This window comes from Lontra canadensis, unplaced genomic scaffold (assembly GCF_010015895.1).
Source record: "Lontra canadensis isolate GAN:19392208 unplaced genomic scaffold, GSC_riverotter_1.0 scaffold124, whole genome shotgun sequence".
Lineage (NCBI taxonomy): Eukaryota > Metazoa > Chordata > Mammalia > Carnivora > Mustelidae > Lontra > Lontra canadensis.
The window spans coordinates 2357759-2378279 of record NW_022631118.1 but is presented as its reverse complement, the minus strand read 5'-3'; the positions used below and the strand labels follow the sequence as shown (position 1 = coordinate 2378279).

The following is a 20521-nucleotide window of genomic DNA, read 5'->3' as shown; positions in this document are numbered from 1 at the left end:
CTTTCTGTTTCTCATCCTTACCATGTCCCTCTGCTCAGCCTCCCAAGCCTGTCACTGAGCACCTGGCCTATCCCTCTGTTAAGCGGCCCTCTCCTTTAAGTTTATCCTTATCCATTCAGACCTTCCCCTTCCCTGACTTCTCTCTTCTCCACTAACCTCTCTTAATCTCTGCTATGGGTGCCTCGGAACTTTAATTCCAGTTCTCGAAGCTCTCAGAGCTCTGTGTGATGCTCTGAGAGGATAAGGGTCCTGTGGTTGCTCTATTCTACTATTAAAAAATCTCTTAAGTGTCTCACTTGCTTTCTAGAAAGCTCCTGCTACTTTCTCACCTTAATGGTAATTTGACTTCCTTGGTGGAAACCTGCTAATGGGGGCCTCTCTCACACTCCTCACATCTTAGGACCTTTGTCACTCTCCCATTCTCACCAAATACCTGAAATTCACACTAAAACCTCAACTCCTTAACAGCGAATTCACTTGGCCACAATCTATGCTGCTAGCATCCCTTCCAATGTCTGCCTTAAGTAACATTCTCTGAAGGAAAAGAAACTCCCTGACTTAAAAATGTATGGGACTGCTGGGAAGAATTGTATGTTTCTAATTTGTATGTTGGTGTTCTTTGACCATTCTCCTACTTTTAAAGATTTTATTTATTTATTTATTTATTTGACAGATCACAAGCAGGCAGAGAGGCAGGCAGAGAGAGAGAGAGAGAGAGAGGAGGAAGCAGGCTCCCTGCCGAGCAGAGAGCCCGATGCGGGGCTCGATCCCAGGACACTGGGATCATGACCTGAGCCAAAGGCAGAGGCTTTAACCCACTGAGCCACCCAGGCGCCCCAATTCTCCTACTTTTAGATTGCTGTCAACACTTCTATTTTTCTTTCCTTGGGAACTTTTTAGCTTTTGACCTCTGGTTTTTTTTTTTGGTTTTTTTTTGGTTTTTTTTTTTAAAGATTTTATTTATTTATTTGAGAGAGAGACAGTGAGAGAGAGCATGAGCAAGGAGAAGGTCAGAGAGAGAAGCAGACTCCCTGCGGAGCCGGGAGCCCGATGCGGGACTCGATCCCAGGACTCCAGGATCATGACCTGAGCCGAAGGCAGTCGTCCAACCAACTGAGCCACCCAGGCGTCCCTTGACCTCTGTTTTTTAAAACAGTATTGCTCAATATAAATATGGGACCTAGAAGGTGTAGATTTTCTTAATGCAATCTTTCCTTTCTGGGATAGAATGACCAATGGAAAACCTTGGTGCCTGTTATCCTCGAAAGCTACTTGGGCCCCACTGTGGCTGGAGACATCATTCACAGCAAGGATCCAGAAAACGAATGTCCCTTCCCATTTTAACTCAGGCACTCTGATGTGGTCCAATTTTTTTTTTTTAATGTAACAAAGTTAAACTGCTATAAAAGAGGAGTTCTTACAGAGGTTAAGAGTTCAAAATTCTTTTTTTCTAGGAAAAGGAGTTCAGACATGTTACTAAATTCATATTTTGTTTGTTTTCCTTAACTACTCTTACATTAAATAAAAAAGTACCTCTCTAACATATAGCCAAAAACTTGAAAGAATTTCAGAACCACAGTTCAGTACTGTAACTAACAACTCTGGCCTAAGCTTTCTCCTGTTATAGATAAGAAGTCATAGACAAAAACAAAATTTCATTTCAAATGAAAACATCTCTGTACTCAAAATGTCACAGCCATTTCTAAGAAATATATATAAAACTAGATATATTAGATATATCTAGATATAGATATATTACCTATATATATATTAGATATAGCTTATTAACAATGAAAAAATATATTTAATCCACCAATAGTATTTAGTCAGTCCTATCTCCCTCTATATAAACTGTATCCATAAGACATGCCCCAAATAATAGAAAAATATTTTTTAGGAGAAAATCAGGTCTTGCTTTCCCACAGCTGAATAAGCAGGAGGAGAACATCAAGGACAGGAATTAAGATGAAGAATGTCCCACTCACAGCACAGTCTGCTGCCTCCTTCCCCTGGCTGCCAGTACACTTTTCGTATCAGCAATGGACAGTGGGCTCCTTGCACCACAAGGAGCAAAAGATGATTAAAATTGTACTTCTTATGCCATTGTCATTGCAATTTTGGGTTGTCTTCGAAATAATAAAAAATACTACCATATCAATAGCCTTCATTTCATACTATGATACAGAATAATTCTTTACAAAATTTTATTTAAAGTTTTATTTAGAGCTAGGAGGGAAAACTAATTTAGATGAAAAAAAGAAAATTGGTCTTTCCTAAACTAAATAATCTACACTCAATATCAAGTATAAAGAAGATATACTGGGGTGCCTGGGTGACTCAGTTGGTTAAGCAGCTGCCTTCGGCTCAGGTTATGGTTCCAGGGTCCTGGGATTGAGCCCCACATCGGGCTTCCTGCTCAGCAGAGAGCCTGCTTCTCTCTCTCCCTCTGCCTGCTGCTCTGCTTACTTGTGCTCTCTCTCTGTCAAATAAATAAATAAAATCTTAAATATATACATATATTGAAGGTATTTATTGGGTGATAGGAAGCACCATTTTCAAAAGGAAATGTGCAATGCTTCCAGGCTTTGCCAGCTTCACCAATATCAGCGAGATCATCGGGACCGTGAAGGAAGAATCATACAATGACTTTATCATAAAAATGGAAAAAAAAAGTGCCTCCTCTGAAGGACAGCTGGCAAGATTAAGTGAGTGAAGAAGTGTGGAAGGCATTTGGTGGCCTGCCAGGCACAGACCAGGCACATATCACTTGTTAGGTAACTCACCCATTCCCCTAGAACTATCTACAACTGTGGCTTAGTAACACGCAGGTATGGCACCTCAGTTAACAGCACATGGAAGCTATTTTAGAAGGTGCCAGAAGAGGGTGCTCAATCAAATGCATGGATCTAAAGACAGCAGGAAAGCTGTGGATTTCTTAGGGCTCTCAATTTACAACCTATACCCCTCTTTGCCCAACCAAGCTAAATCCACTGTAAATTTATCCAGGAAATCTATTTAAGACATTTATCAGTGCAATGGCAAAGAATCACCGATAAAATGCCCTCAGAGCCAATCCTGAAACCTTCTGACATCACTAGAGAAATGACATCTCAGAAGAGAAGCTAACACTGTCCTCCCCAACACACACACACACACACACACACACACACACACACACACACACATTCTCTCTCTCTCTCTGAGGCACAGGACCCCCAGAAGAAAGAAAACAAAGTGCCATAGAACAATGTAGATGTGGTGAAAAGCAAATTAAACAATGTGTATAAAGGTATCCTGGAAAGCATGTAAGTCATAGAAATCTGAGGGATCATTCTGGAGAGTGCTGGGCTTTGTGTAAATAGGAAATTAACATAAATTAGCATTTATTAAATGCCTATAATAAGCCAGATAGTGTTCTGTCTTTTATACAGGACACACATTCGTCCTAAGGGAGACTCCATGAGGTAAGTATTATCTTTATTTTTACTAGAATTTGAGTATGTATTCTATCTTTGTAATATGTATAAAAATACATAAATGTACACACACACACACACATCTATAAAATATCCGTGAGCCCAAGTTTCCTAACTTATGAACTGGAGATAACAGCTGATGTCTACCATTTAGGATCTAGTGAAGAATATTGAATGTGGAAGGAGAAATGGCACTTTTGCTGACTGATTTACTATATGGAGAGAAAGATCACATAACTTTACACAACAAATAAATATGTAAGTATAGTATTTTGTTCTTCCTGTAAGAAAGTTCAGGAATAAAGATTTTATGTGAAACAAAAGCTAGGTGGTGGGGGGAGAATCTTCAAGACTGGAGGGAAAAAACAAAGGCCTGAAGGAAATTTCCTGAGGACCATCTTTGCCTTTGTTCCTTTCTGAATAGCAGAGAGTGCCCTCTGTTCAAGGGAGGTGTTCCCATGGGCAAAGAGGTAGGGGTTGTACTTTTCTCTACCTTCTGCTGCCATTGTGAAGGGAATGAAAGGAAAGTTAAACTTGCTTCAGTTCCTGATAAATGATAATTATATGCATTCTCAAAGACCGGCAAATTACCTGGGCTAAATGCCATTTCTGGAAGCTTCACTTCGAAGACGATGCTGTGAGCAATGTCTCTCACCCCCTGCATGGTGCGGTCCCGGAAGCAAAGGACTTCAACAGACTGGAAACTGCTACTCCTTGATGTCAGGCCCCAGGTTTGAATTAATTCATTTTTTTTTTTTTTAAGGAGGGAAAAGAAAGAGCTCACATAAGAGCTTCAGCAAAACCAGTTGGAGAGTATTCAATTCATTGTTAATTATGCCTCCCTGAACTCTTGGGGCATGGCCTTAACCTCTGAGAGATTTTGAACACATTCACGTATGCTTTTCTTTGTCCAAATGCTTAGAGACCAAACAATGGACTGGCTGTGATTTCTAAATGAATTTTATGTAACAATCACATAAAATAAATAATAAATAAATAAATAAATAAATAAATAAATAATTCTGACAAATGCATCTTAAATAGAGGGGGAAAAAAGCTTACAAGACATTAAAAGAAACTCTAAGACATTCACGGGTTCTCCTGGCCCCCCTTCTCCCTCTGAACTCATATTTTATGAAATAGCACCTCAGTCAGAAGTAGTTAGCAAGCCTATGTGTACTCTCCAGACACACTACCTGGGTAAGCAAGTGTAACAATTCTCCCTCTGGGGACAATCTATAATTAACTATCTTCATTTTTTTTAAAAGCATTTTTATGTAAGTAAAACAGATACGAAGACAAGTACACAAATCCTAAACATAAAGGAGCCTATCTCATGCCTCTCCCAGTCACTGGCCAGCCCCTTTAAGAGTAACTACTACTCTAATGTCTAAGTCTACTCCTGGGCTTTTCCTGCTCTGATCTTTACAGAGAAGTAATCATAGAGGGCCTATTCTCTTAAGGGCTGGATTATTTCCACTGAACCTCATGGCATCCGTGTTGACATGAGCATCAGCAGTTCACCAGTTTTACTACATCACATTCCATCACAATGAATATGCCACAATTTATCGACCATTTCACTGTTGAAGGACATCTGGGTTATTCCTGGTGTTTGTTTATAAAGAATAATGCTGCTGTACACATCCCTGCATGTGTGTTTTGCTTCTAAGCACACATTTCTATGCATTATCTACCTGGGAAAGAAACTGTTGAGCCATAGACAGTTTTAACTTTGGTGGATGCTGCCCATTTTTGAGCAGTTTGGGGGTTCCAACTGATTCACATCTTTGACAACACTTGGTGCTGTCATCTTTTTCAAGTCATTTGGTAGGCATGTAGTAGTATCTCAGCATGGTACCTCATTATCTTTATTACTGAGTAGAATCTCATCATATTTTATGTCCATGATGACTAATGATGTTGAGCATCTTTTTAAATGTATACTGACCTCTTAGATACCCTCTGTTTTCATTATTTTAGGGCTAGAAGAAAAGGAAGATTGCAGCAGTAAGAAAATCCTATGTGAGGCTGACCCAGACAGCTGGAGGGAGGGGCTGGAATTTCCAGCTTGGGACCTATGGCTGCTCACTCTGCCCTACTCTGAAATGTCTTTAGTGCAATATGGTCAGTCTGCAGCTCTGTAACATACCTGCTTAGGGGCTTCCACTGATGGAAACTGGATCATGACTGAATTGATTTATTATCTGGTTTCTATGCCAGAAATGAAAAAATGCATTGGAAAAAAAAGAGACACAGACAGAGGCATACACAGTGTCAAAAATAGAATGACAGAGACAGACAGACAAAGACACACACATGTAAATACCATCGGTGTGCTGCTAGGACCAAAAGATTCCTCAAAGGCCATCCAGGATGCTGGGCTAAGTTACAGGGATCATATACACCAATTGTTATCTGTGAAGAGAAAAGATGTTTTGAGTGAGTCAAGTGTCATGTCAGGTTCACAGTACAGACACTGTATTTGCTTTTTTCCCTTTTATGCTATTCTGCAAAAGCACTAACAATTAGACACTTGATGAAGGGCTAGAGAGTAGAGAAGAAAGCAAAAGGACCTCATGCCAGACCACAGGGCTTCTAGATGGAGGGGCTATCGAATTCTTCTCTGCAGCCTCCACACCTTGCAGTAGGCTTGGCATAGTAGGAACTAGATACATTCAGAAGGAAGAAAGATTGCAGGGAAAGTAGCTGGGAGGGAAGACAGTCAACTGTCAGGGCTCACATAGAGAACATCCTCTCATAAAGAGACACAACCTGTGAAAACTACTAATGTTTATGTAACAAAAAAATCAAAGAAGGGCCACTACCATTACAAGCCTACAGTCAGATCAAACGAAAAAGTCAGATGCTCTTGGGGTGCCTAGGTGGCTCAGTAGGTTAAGCCTCTGCCTTTGGCTCAGGACATGATCTCAAGGTCCTGGGATCGAGTGCCGCATCGGGCTCTCTGCTCAGCAGGGAGCCTGCTTCCCCCCCCCCCCCCCGCCCTGCCTCTGCCTGCCTCTCTGCCTACTTGTGCTCTTTCTTTCTCTGTCAAATAAATAAATAAATAATTTTTTAAAAGTCAGATGCTCTTGATATTGTTAATATGTATTTCCTTACACTCCATCCCCCTTCAACTCCCTCAACACTGACCTCTGTCTAGAAAACTCTATCCAACTTCAAATACCATTTCTTCAGTGAAGACTCCCTTTGGTGGGAATAGTCACTCTGCTGTGCTTCCACAGCAATTTGTAGATTATACATACCATTTTTTACTTTTTCTTCTTCCTTGCAAAAGACAATACCATTCTCCAATAAAAGGAATCAGGGCTCCTTGAACACATGGCTAAGTCTAGGGCTGAGGCAGGGAAAATACAAGATGAGCCTGCAGCATCTTGTATACCAGAAAGTAAGTGCTCAACAAACAAAGGCATGGAGCCATGCCAAGGGGACACTAGAACCAACTGAAACAGCATTCGATGGTAAGGCTAGAACAATCTGAACAATGCAAATAAATAATGCAGGACTGGATTATAATCCAAGGTATAAAATAAATACCTGTGAGTCCATACTGATATAAATAAATGATGGGATAAATAAAAGTAAGAAGGTGAAGAGGCAAGTCTTCCTTATAGAAGATTTCCAAACAATATACTGCCCTTTCTAGGAGTAGAGCTTAATCCTTCTCCTCCTGGAGAGTGGGCTAGACTCAGTGACCTACTCCCAAAGAACAAACAGTAACTTCACAAGAGACAAACCTGGCAAAGACTACCTTAACCACATGATCAAGTTTAACATCATCATGGATGCCGTGTGCATATCAGGCACCCGAGATATGATGCAATGACTAAGGCAGCTCACCCTTGGTGGCTTTCTTCCCAAAAACCCATAACCCCCGTCTAATCATAGGGAATCATCAGACAAATACAAATTAAGGAACATTCTATCAAAATAACTGTCCAGTACTCTTCAAAACTGTCAAGGTCATCAAAAACAAGGAAAGTCTGAGGAATTACTACTGACCAGGGGAGACCAAAGAGTCATGACAACACAATGCAATGTAGTCTCCTGGAATGGCTCCTGGAACAGAAGGAAGCTGTTGTGGGAAAAACTGGTGAAAAGGAGAATAAAGTCCAGAGTTTAGGTAAGAGTAATCCACCAATGTTGCTTTCTCAGGTACTATGGATAACATCAGAGAAAACTGAAACTGGGTGAGAGTGTATGGGAATTCTCTCTGCACTGTAGTTTCAGTTTTTTAATAAATCTAAAGTTACTCCAAAATAAAAAGTTTATTTCAAAGAAAAGAAGACAATGAGCATCTAGAGAAGAGGGAGTATCTTTTTCATCTCCCCATGATCAGTTCATATATACATACCACATACTTAGTGAATGCATGTTGAATAATGAAAAGATGGATGGATGGATGAGTGGGTGGGTAGGAGAGAGGGAAGGAGGGAGTGAGGGTGGATGGGTTTGTATGTGAAAGGAGGGAGAAAGGGAGGGATGGAGGAAGGATGGCTGGGAGAGAACCATAAATCAACCGACAGGTTTCCTTTATAGGTATAGTTTTGGGTTAAATAAATAAAAACACAGTAGAATTTTAGTTACTCTAGATCCACTAAGTTCCATAAGAATGGGGCCAGGCCAAACAATTCCATTTATTTTACTACAATGCTCAATATAATATTAGACACAAAGCAGAAGCTTAATCCTTACTCAGAGAAAGGAAAAGAAAGGAAACAAAAGTAGAAAGTCAGGAAGGCAGAAGGAAGGCAGGCAAGCAGGAAGGAAGGAAAGGCCTATAAGTCCACCATCCAGAAAAAACCAGCATTAACACCTTGGTATATAATCCCCCTTAATTTTATCTTTGCATAAATATATTTTTATCGTAACTTTTATACAATTATACAATTTTAGTATAATTTTTATTACTAAATGAAAATGAGACAGTGCTATAAATACTGTTTTATAGCTCTTATTCATTGTTAACTCTCTTCTATGCCAATAAATGTCTTTCTACAACCTCTGTCAGTAGTGGCTGAATGGCATTCCATTGTACTGGTGCACCACAACTTTTTTGCTATTTCCTGTATGGAAGGACAATTAATTAGCTTTCATCTGTGCTCAATAAAAATCTCTGAAAATGAATTCTACTATAGTACTATCAGATAATTACTGCATTGTTCCAAGAGTACTCTTTTTTTGCTACCTTCTCTATGTGAAATTTTCTTATTCTTAAGAACACTGAAGCTTTTTGTGTAGATGCATTTCCTGTCTTTAATGCAAACAGACAGATTCATATTTTATTCAATACAGATTCAGACATATAACTATCCTTTCAGGAAACACAGAATATCTTTATTTGAGACTTTCTTTTCCATGGAAGACAAAATACCAGCATCCAAGAAGCTTTTAAAAACAGAGTTTGCACAGACTATTCTGAGTACTGCCCCTTGCTACATGACTGGCCTAAGGCAAATCAGTCAAATCCTTTAAGCCTCAGCTGTTTTTTTGGGGGGGGGGTAGTCAGAAAGGGGCAGGGGTAGAGAGAGAGAGAGAGAAAGGATCTTAAGCATGCTGGGCATGGAGCCTGACGTGGGGCTTAGTCTTACGACACTGAGATCATGACCTGAGCCTAAATCAAGAGTTGGATGTTAACTGACTGAGCCACCCAGGTGCCCCTAGGCCTTGACTTTTTTTTTTTTTTTTTTTAAAGATTTAATTGAGAGAAAGAGAGTGAGTACGGGGTGGGTGGTAAGCAGAGGGAGAGTGGGAGAAAGAGAGAATCTCAAGCCACCTCCCCACTGATCGCAGAGCCTGACACCAGGGCTTAATCTGCGACCCTGAGAGCATGACCTGTGCCAAAATCAAGAGTCAGACACTGAAACTGACTGCGCCACCCCGGCATCCAGGTCTCAGCTTTTTAAACCTGAATCTCTGGGCACCTACTTCACAGAGACACAGTGAGGATGACAGGGTATGGTACTGACATGAAAAGCCCTGTATATGTGTAGTGCTACTAACATTATTCGTGCGTCCAAATCTCCAGGGGTGAGCCTAGCCACGTGTATCTGTATAAAGTGTCAAAGCGATGCTGGTGCCGTTGAACTAGTCCACACACTCTTGGCGAACCATTAGAGAAGGTGATCTTGTAGACTAAAGAGGAAAGTCTGTGGGGCCATTTTTCATTACCTTGGAAAGTCTGGACTGGCTCTATGTCTTTCCATTCTCTGTAAATGTGGTCCACGCACCAGTAGCACCACCTGGGAATCTGCTGGAAATGCAGAATCTCAGGCTCCCTGTCTCCAGTCCCACTGGATCCGACTCTGCATTTTAACAAGGACCCAGGTGAACTGCACGCTCATGGCAGGTTGAGCACACTGCCATGCTCCTCAACTCTCTCCTGTCTTGGTCTTCATATTTGAATGTGTGTGACAATCACTTGGGAAGCTTTCAAAAATCCTGCTGCCTGGGTCCCACCACTCGAGGTTCTGGTTTTGCTAGTCTGGGCTGTGGCTTGAGCATTAGTTATTCTAAAAGCTCGCCAGGTAATTCTAAAGCACAACAAGTTACAAAGACCTCTTGAGAGTGCAGCAGTTGCTTAAAGTGGCCTCGCTCTGTGCGGGCTCAAGCAATGTCTATCACATGCATCTTTCCATCCCTAGTGCCTGGCACAGTAATGGATGTTCAGCAAATTCTGCTGAATAAATGACAAAACTGGCCATTTCTCCAAGACCCACTATATGGGATGCTCTGCCCCTTATACCCCATTTTTGGGCAGGGATCCTGGGACGCAGATGAAGGGAGGGAGATGATGGCTAACCAACAGAGATCTGAAGCTCACATGTAAAGCCATGGTACAGCATCTTGGCTGGCCCTTTTCCCTCCCCTTTCCTTTCTCAACAGTACAGGTTCCCCCTTCAGTGACATTTTCAAACTGGGATTGCCCTGGATGAGAATGTGACAGTTTAATCTTAAAGGACTTGCTCTGAGAGATGAGAGAACCCGAAAAATGAGGCACTCCCCCCAGGGCTCCCTCTGAATGAAGATGTTGTCTCCCTTGAGGTCTTCTGGTCCTGTGGGCAACCGCCACCACCTGGGACACCCTTCAGCTTTATTCCCTTCTGTCAATCATGACAGATGGCATCTGCTGGACAAATTACATTTAAGTAATCATTGTTTTGCCTTCACATTTTAAAAAATTTATCAAAGACATTTACAACTCTATTATCCAGCAAGAAAAGGGGGAGAAGGGTGAGGCTGGCATTCTACTTCTATAACATTTAAAACAGCTTAGAAGAAGAAAATGACCTGATGTGGTAGAAAAAGCCAGAGGTCAGCAGGCATGTGTTCTAATTCTACCGCTAACTGATTTTCAGAACTTGGGGTGTGAGTAGGCAAGCATACTAACGTAGGGAAGAAAATCGACTGTGGAGAAATTCTCTCCTTACCTATAAAATGGAGGGGTTGCATCATTTCATCTCAAAGGATTCCTTCTAGTTCCAGAATTATAGAACTTGATAGAACATTAAAGAGAAATAAAATCCTACATAGCTTATAAGACAACACAGACTTATTAGGCTCAATCTTACTGGGTATTTAAAAGCTACTCAATTTTTATTTAGGAAGAATCTACATAGCCTCAATTCCAGAAAATGACCTTCGTATTGAGACTCTGAGTTTCAATTTTCAAATGTGACTCAATAAATCTGGACTCTTAGCAGATGCCTTATTCTCATACAATTTCTCTATACCTTAGGTTTCTCCTCTTTGGAGAACTCTGCCTGCACATGGAGACTGGACACAAGGCAAGCTCAACGAATGCTAACTATAACAGCAATGTAAATAAACTCTATGTCGTATCTGCACTGACCCTTCTGTTCAGTTCAATCTGTTATCATTACGTAGCGATCTACCTTCCATCTCAAAGTTCCCTTTTTCCTAACTGGCAGAGAAAAGAAGGGGATAAGTTCCAGTTTATCATATACTTTCCACATTTAGGCTTTATCATCTATAAGTGAAGAGTTGGGACTAAATTAAGTTATAGAAACAAGAACGTCATATTAGATACTGTAAGTGGTGCCTTATTTCAAAGAATGAGTACATTTCTGACACTAAATACAAAGGCAATGAGATAGGAAGGTAGTAAGAAAAAAAAAACCAACTTTTTCTGAGCAGAAAAAAACAGGAATCAGTTTCTTAGAGCAACCTGACCTAAGATGAGCTACAGAGTAGGAAGGAACTGCTGAAGAGAAATCTATCAACCACACAGGGAGGTCAACTTCGAGATGCTTTAAAGTAACTCTCCTACCCACATGAGGCACGCATGAGTACAAAAAGCAAGCATCCAGACAGGAAAATGACAGAATCCATTTGACATTAGGCTGAACATCCTTTAATATTTCTTTGATGATTCAAAAGTGATTCCAAAATCTTTAAGTGCTTTCGGAACCAAATCAGGAACCTCAATTAGTCAGGAATTAGTCAGCACAATGCTAGGTAAGCCAGCTTAACTGTTTGGGTAAATAGATTTTTTTGTTGTTGGTAGTGGCAGCCAGAAATCATCATGGGCTAGGAGTTCTGCCTTCTCCACCTGGCTTTGTCACACAATCATTGTGCAAAGCTGGGCAAATCACTTCTTTTATAATACCAATCAGTAGAAAGAAGCAAAATGTAATTGGGGGGAAAAAAGCTTTGTTTAGAAGGCTGTCGAAATAAATGCTCCTTTCTACTTGGCCGAGAGCACACAGTTCATTGAAGTAGCTCAGTCATGCTCTGGCTATGGTCCACCCAGTTATTTGCTGAAAAAGTACATGAGAAAGAAAAGAGAGCAAAATTGTCAACTTGAGTACCTTCAGCTGGAGAAATCTCCACACTGCTCCCTTAAAACACACTTATCTGACAAATGGCCATCTACTACTCAAATACTTGATGGAACAGGAAATGTGCAAAGGCGACTACATGTTTTAAAAGTACGGGATACAAAAATCCAAGAATCTAATGCACTGCAATGTCACAGACAGCTGCCAAGATGCGGAGCTTTTGCTAAGTGAAGAAAGACGCCCGCTAATAGCATACCAATTGTTGTTCCTTTGCTTCGCTCCTGTCTAAAGATTTTAAAACCCCAGAATTAAAGGCTAATGTTGTTAAAATTACAAAATGTTTCCCAAACATCCAATCTTCAATAACTGCTCTGAGGAAAGCAGAAGACTCAAGCAAGCTTTCCCAAAAGACTGGCAATGGCACAGAGATATGGGCTGTTTTTGATGGAATCACAAACACTGGCTTGAAAGACAACTAATTGTTAATGATGCGGTTGTCACCATGACCAGTAAGTGGAATCATAGTCTCACCGAGGGAACGAAGTATGTAAATAAGGCCCTTTTCTAACTGGTTCAAATGTGTAAAATGTGTAACATCCCAGGGCTGGTCTGGGTGCATGGCTGGCAGGAGGGAAAACCAGCACAGTTTGTGAGCCATAGTTATGACAGGCCGTGGTAGGCCAGAGCTGGCCTGAACAGACTTGGGAAAGCCAACTGTTACCATCTCTTCCCATCTCTGCATTCTGTGACTTCATGTTAGCAGCCTGAACTCGGCCATGGTGGGAGGACTGACACCATGAAAAGAAGCCAACATACACAATCAGGGTTTTGCCCCACCAGAGAGCCAGCTGTCAAACATTTACAAGCACACCACTGATCATAAACCTTAAAATATCCAAACCCTTTAAGTCAGTAGTTCTCTATCTAAAAATCCTTCCTAAGGAAATAATTCAAGGTAAGTGGGTAGAGGGCAGGAATCTGATGCACAGGGAAGCTCCTAATAATGAAGAAGTATGAGAAAACTAAACGTCAAAAATTTGATGTTATCTATCAGAAAGGAAGTTGATACAGAGTATAACGGTATTGTGCTAAATGTTACAATAAAAAAAAATATGATATCATCTTAGTCTTTAAAAAATAGAAAAAGATTAGTAGGAAATATACAAAGTGTTTAGTTTAAAAAAACCTGAAACCTTAAAATAATAGTTGAATAATGTTGTGAGAATTTAAAAACAGAAAGATGCAGCTGGAAATAAAAATCACAAATGGAACCATCCTTAGTGCAGTTCATTTATCGACCAGTACTCTCCCACTGGGCAACCAACCAGCACTGTCCAAACTAAAGTGATAAGCTATTCGTGAGCTCCAGTCACATAGTGGCTCTTTCAAAAAAGATCAAAAAGAGGATAGAAAATGGAATGCTTAGTGCCTAATAAAGTATTATTTTGTGAAGGAAAATGCTAACTAATATAGTTGAGAAAAAAATGCACTTAAAAAAAGGTATCTTAAGTTCAGGCTAAGAAATAATCAGGGCATCTATTAGAGGTCTCTCTTTTCTCAACTCTGATATATCTACATGGCTAATGAAATTATCCCACTTGACTTCGTAAGCTCATAAAATTCATCAATTGTTTATTTTTAATTTACAATCCCTTATATATGAGATAGCTCACTATATACACTTCTGAAAGACACAGTACTTTTTCATCTGTTCAGAATTTTATTGAGGGCCTAAGACTAGTTTAAGATATTTTGTAGATGCAGATACATTAAGATACAAGCTCTGCCCTTTAGGAGCTTACCATCTAGGATAGAACAAAAAGTAACTTGCATAAGGGAACAGGACAGAAAATGAGGATCAGAAAGTAAGCGCAGTGAGATCAGAAAAGGAAAGATCACACACAGCCAGGCCACCCTGTGAGAAGGCTTCACCATGGAGCTGGAATTCCAACAAGGAGAGTTTCTCAGGATTATTCACATAGAGTATGTTTCAGATGATATTGTGCGAGGTCAAAGAGAGATATAGAAAAAGTCCTACATAGACTTGATTAGTGGGGGTAGGGGTGCGGGTGAGGGTTCTCTGAAGAAACAGGCAAGCTCAGGTGAGCAATGGTTTATGAGGAAAACAGCGGAAGATGAAGCAGGAGAAGTGGCCTGGAGCCAGATGGAAGACACCATTAACCTGATCACTGAATGACAAGGTGAATGTGAGTAGTTTGAAGCAAGTGGTGGTAAACAGGATGGAAGCAAGAAGACTCTAACTGTCCAGAACAGAAGTAATCAGGGCCTGAACTATGGTGGTAACTCTGGAAATAAGTTAAAATACAGATACAAAATATATCAGGAAGGAAAACTGAAATAACTTTATCACGAATCGGAAAGGAGGAGCCCAAAATTACTTTGAGGTGTAAAAGAGCTAGGAAAATCTGGAGGAGAAGCTGATCTGGGAACAGCAGGGCTGGGAGAGGATGAAGATTAAAGAATGTTCCACAACATTCCTTGGAGGGCTAAAGAAATCTAAGTGATTTTGAATTTTGCAATGATCTATTAAGACATGAACATCAGATTTATTTTTTAAGAATAATAAAACAAAACTCAGAGTTTTTCTGACCTTTGTCCTTTGGTCTTGGAAGAAATCACTGTAGTGTTTAAGCAGGGAAACCAGCACTATGTTCTCATCATACTTGATTAAGAAGTAAGGTAGCGCTGGGACTCCTTCTGTTTGACAAAGATCATCATATGCACGCTCAAGGCCTTGAATCTAAGAACAGGAAACATTGAGTTATTCTCCAGACAATTACTTTCTAGTTCTGAGCTAAAAATTAACATAAAAGGTACGTTAAAGCCAGAAGACTAGAAATGACTGAGCATACCCCTGTTATTCTTTTGTAGCAAATAAACATAGAAGTACCCCCAAATAATACCCCTTCACTTCTACGTAACCCTTTCCACGTGCATGGTGGTGTGTCTTAAGACAGGGGCACGAGGTTTTGAGGGGACACTTTATGGTACAGCATGGTGGCACCCTAAAATGTTAATCACAATGGTGTAGAGAGAGCTCCAAACATTATTTCTCTCCTATAATAACCAAGCACTGAATCCACGACTGATAAATTTTACCTTGAACCTTTCCATAAAATAACATTACTGAGACATACCTCACTTACTAGACAATTTCACCCATGTAAAGTGCATAATTCAGTGCTGTTTTTAGCATGTTTGCAGGATTATGCAACCAACAGTGCAATAATTTTAGAATATTTATAGAATGTAGGATAATTTTAGAATATTTATGTCACTCCTAAAAGAAATCTTGTTTACATCAGCAGTCAGTCCCATGGCATTATCCTTTTCCTCCACTTGTCTTTCTTCTTGGGAAATTAGTTCCACAAAACTACAACCTTCAATTTGCCCTAAACAAACTTACTACTATTTTTTCATCAATTAGGGTTTCTCCCTGGTGTTAGAATTCACGGTTTAATGATTGATGTGCTTCATGATTTCAAATCATCTTGCCACTCAATCCTTGCCTCAACGACAACTGGAATTCTTTGGTTTAGAGTCTGTGTTCTACTAGCCTGATTATTTTCACTGCTCTCCACTAGACCATCTCTGATGACTATATTGTCTTTCTTAGACCAAAAAGACTAGATCTCTGTCTACCATTTCTGATGTAGAAATTCCACAACCTGGTGTGAGGGTGGTAGAATGTCTTCTATTTGTTCTCAAAGACTCTTCCCAAAGTAGACTGCCTTAGGATCGTCTATAGTGAAAGTGAAAACCACATTTTGGCAAATTCTTGCAGACTTTCAACATGTTCCTATAACTCCTCCCTACCAGCTTAGCCTTTCACCAAATGTCACTGAAAACTTTAAAAAAGTATCATTCAGTACTCCTTCAAAATGATCTTTACAAACATTTTGTAAATAAGTATGCTCCTAGTACCATCTTTGTAGGATTCCACGGTGACCATCTCTCCATTCAGACAAGTGCCTGTCTTTAGAATGAACTAACGTACTCAAATGTATTAAACCCAATTTTGCCTGCATTTTATTTAATTTCTTGATACCTGTTTTGGTGAAAACCTTTGATCCAAGCCTACTGGCCCTTGAATGAGGGGTATACTCTCTGGAAGGCAGAGAGCAGGGAAGCAAAACCAATAGTAGAAGTGGTACTTCTTTAGATCCTAGAAGAAAGGATATAACAGAAGATATCAGAGTAGCACCAATGATTAAACTGGAATGCATCCATTAATGTAATTCCCCATCGCCATGTAGATAGACACATTGATGCACACAAAATAGGATCAGCTGGTCAGAAAGTCTCATCTCCAACAGAGCTCATGATAGAATACAGAATTTTTGTCTTTCTCTTAAAATATTCCCATACACCACACACTAATACCTCATGATAAACATATTAGCCACTTGCTAACAGAAAGTGTTAACTGGCAATTACCATCATCACTGTTAAATACACAAAACCATCCCAGGACATAATTATTATCCCATTTTATGGACAGAAAACTGAAGCTTAGACGAAGGTGAAGTACTTGAACAAAACAAAGATACTGAGTGGTGGGGAGGGGGGTAGAATTCTGTTTCCGAAATTTAAGTTCTGTCCTAGTACCACACATACTATGGTACTAGTATGTACTATATGTATGTACTATACTATCTGGGAAGGCCCAACCAGCAGACATGGTTACCACTATTCAGAGTCAAACGAATGGAGCATATTATTGAAACGGCTGTGCCATCCATAACCTCTACATGCCTGCGATAATAAAACACTGCTTTCAGAAATGCCTTGTTGGTGTAATTTGAGTCAACAACTATTAAACACTTGCCATGTACAAAGCAATACATTAGACACTCTGACAATAAGAAGATAAATAAAAGCCAGTCGAGCCCTCAGGCAGCTCACTCTCTGTACCGGCAGAGATAAAATGAGTCCATGATTAATAGCCATGGGTCACAGAAGAGGTTCTGAGAACAAAGGAGCATCAGCGACATTGAGATTACATCTTTAGAGGTATACCTTCCACCAGGGGAAGTGAGGCAGGGACAATGACTCATGAAGCTGTTCTTGAAAACTGTTCCCACTCAGGTTGGATGCTCTTGCCTCTGAATTCTTACAGCTTTTGTGGCCTAAGTTACTCCTATGGTGGGTCTCATAGTTCTATGGGTGTTTGATAGCTTCTCCATCAGTTTATTTATTTGGCTAATCAGTATTTCTTCTTGAATTTTGCTAAGAATAAAGAATAGATCGTTGTTTGGTGACTTCTTATTAACATATAATTCACACACCATAAAAGTTACCATGTTAAAGTGTAAAAAGCCCCCATCAGTTTATTAGTTAGAAACACCCATGGGGCGCCTGGGTGGCTCAGTGGGTTAAAGCCTCTGCCATCAGCTCGGGTCATGATCTCGGGGTCCTGGGATAGAGCCCCACATCGGGCTCTCTGCTCAGCAGGGAGCCTGCTTCCTCTTCTCTCTCTTTGCCTGCCTCTCTGCCTACTTGTGATCTCTGTCTGTCAAATAAATAAAATCTTAAAAAAAAAAAAAAAAAGAAGAAAGAAACACCCATCCACAGAACTTCCCATTCCCCCTTCTCGCCAACCCCTGGGAACCATTCATCTATTTTCTGTCTCTATGGACTTGCTTTTCCTGGGCTTTTCATATAAATGAAATTTTACCATATAACTTTTTAAATATAAATGTATATATAAACATATGTCTGAATGAGGAAATCTAGTAATTATAGTTTCCAGTCTCTAATTCTGCTATTAACTGATCAACTAAGAACAAATTCCCTTTTGATGGCAGCAAAACAAACTACAAAACAGAAATTAAAGTGTCCGTTCCTTTGAGTCCTAAAAACAGCAGAAAGGAAAGTAAAAACACCTCCACAGATTATTCTCTTCCTTATACTTATATGATTTGTCATAACTGATCTTTAGTCAAAGGTTAAACAATTCCAGATGAAGGACCTCACAATTTCTAAGAAGCTTTATCAGATTATCTTCAAAAGAAAAAGGCTTGAATTTCTTAGAAATTCTTTTCAGGATACAAAGGACCTCAAATTAAACATAAAGCCCTTTGTGTTTAAAGAGACTTTTAGTTTTAAAAGGCAGGTTAAGAACGATCAGTAAAAAGGGCAGTAGGGCAAACATACAGAATTCTTGGTATAGAAAACGTATTGATGCTAAAGTAACAAACCTAGAAATCTTTAACTAGTACTACTTATGTATCTCTTAGTAGCAGATCTACAAAATTGCTCAAATTTATGCAATTAATTCCAAACTACAGATAGTAATCTCATAAAGAATTTAAACATTTTTATATCTCTCCCACTATTACACAGAAAGCATTATAACTTGTTAGGAAATGTGCTCCTTATAGATAGCCTCCCTTTGGCTTGGCCTTCAGTATGATTTTTATCATTCTCTCCTTTGCCTTGGGCAGCAAATCAGATAGGCAGCATTCAGAAGAAACAGAGGATTAGTTCATGAAGGAAGAAGAAAGGCAAGACCTATAACTGGGCAAAAGGAAGGAAGGAAGGAAGGCAGAAAGGGAGGGAGGGAGGGAGAGAAGGGAGAGATAGATGTGGGGAAGAGGATTAATATCCAAAGCTGATGAAGCTGGTAAAACAAAACACTCAATATATGTTAACATCAATATGTTTATGTGCCTTCTCCAAAGCATTTATCCTAAAGAAATAAAATGAGCAGAAATAAAAATCAGTGTGGCCAATACTGTTCACTGCAGCATTTTTTAAAGTAGTGAATATTAGAAACAACCTAGATGTACAAGAGTCTAAAGGACATACACTTGACAGAATATTACACAGTCAACTTAATTAGAAAGGCTAACTTTATTTTATACAGAGATATATATGTATACAGATATACACACATGCACATACACGTGTGCAGTGTATATGGCTGGTCTCTATAACCAACCCTTACATTTCCCCACACTGCCCACCAGAGACCAGGTCCTTGCCCCTACTTCCCTGGGCAGCAGATGTTACACTTACACAAAACATTTCTCATTCTTAAAAAAACATAGCTGTTTGGACAAACTATGCAGTGTGAACTCCTCTAGTCTGGAAGCTGTTGGGGGATAGCCATGATCCCCAAGATGTCATCTTTTCCTTATGCTGATGGACCCAGCAACTGAGCTCTGTAGGACTGTAGTGAACAAAGACACTGGTGACAAAGAACCACTATTCCCTGAAGCTGACTTGACTGTCCCGAACAACAAGACATGGGTCTCGGTGTTCCATTAACCATGCAACTAGCAACAGTATGGTCAGAATGAATTAACTTTGCACTGGTGATAAATGCCAACACTATTGGGCAACTTATCAAATGAGTGTTTCTTGAACAGCTCTGAATTCAGTAACACCATGTAGTAGCTTCAGTGAGAAGAGCGCAGACTGTCCTATTGGCACCCTGGACTCGGCCGGGGCATTTCAGCAGTCTAACTATGACTGAGAGTCCATTTACTTACTGCAAAGGTCAAGAGGAGGAACTTGTTGAGGAGGACAGGGTTTTCGAGAGCAGCACCTGATTTTACAGCTTCCCATATCTGTCAGAAGAAAGAGAAGGGTCAAGGCAGTTCTCAGGTGTCTCTGAGCTTCTCACAAATGAAGTACAGAGGTGAAAAGCTCCAAGCTCTTCTTTCCTCCAGGCCCAGCATCACTTACCCCAGGCTGTAGAGTGGGTTGTTACCTCACTCTGGCCACTCTGGATGGCCTCTCTACCACCACAAACTCCCTGTGGGGGCTGAGGAAATTGACAGAACCCAGGAGCCTCCTCTCACTCAGACTCAGCATCCAAGGAGAAAAGCAGGCCATTTTCATGCCTTCATTATTACCTCCAACAAATATTTACTGATTGTCTACTATCTTACAGGCACATCAGGATTATAGAATAAAAGACACAGTCCCAGGTGCCTGGGTGGTTTAGTGGGTTAAACGACTACCTTTGGCTCAGGTCATGATACTGGAATCCCAGAATCTAGTCCTGCACTGGGCTCCCTACTTATTGGGGAGTCTGCTTCTCTCTCCTACCTTTTCACCTCTCATGCTCTAATAAGTAAATAAAATCTTAAAAATAACAACAACAAAAACCCTGACACAGTTCCTACCCTCAAGAAGCTTTGGGTTCAGTGAGGGAGACAGGCATAAATGTCCAGATACACCACCAGGTAAGAC

General features: G+C 40.2%; 1 protein-coding gene across 6 annotated transcripts in view; it reads right to left on the bottom strand.

The window, feature by feature from the left end:
* The window catches only part of ATG7 (autophagy related 7), a 244917-nt gene that overhangs the window by 196384 nt on the left and 28012 nt on the right, over positions 1–20521 (bottom strand). For 5 of the 6 annotated variants that reach the window (XM_032841624.1, XM_032841621.1, XM_032841622.1 and 2 more), the window contains exons 5-9: positions 19816–19893; positions 16368–16484; positions 14910–15059; positions 5806–5894; positions 4068–4189 (exon numbers count right to left, since the gene is read on the bottom strand). In XM_032841624.1, the coding sequence (XP_032697515.1) occupies positions 4068–4189; positions 5806–5894; positions 14910–15059; positions 16368–16484; positions 19816–19893 (556 nt within the window). The remainder of the gene's footprint in view (positions 1–4067; positions 4190–5805; positions 5895–14909; positions 15060–16367; positions 16485–19815; positions 19894–20521) is intronic. The other variant, XM_032841623.1, reaches the window with a different exon arrangement.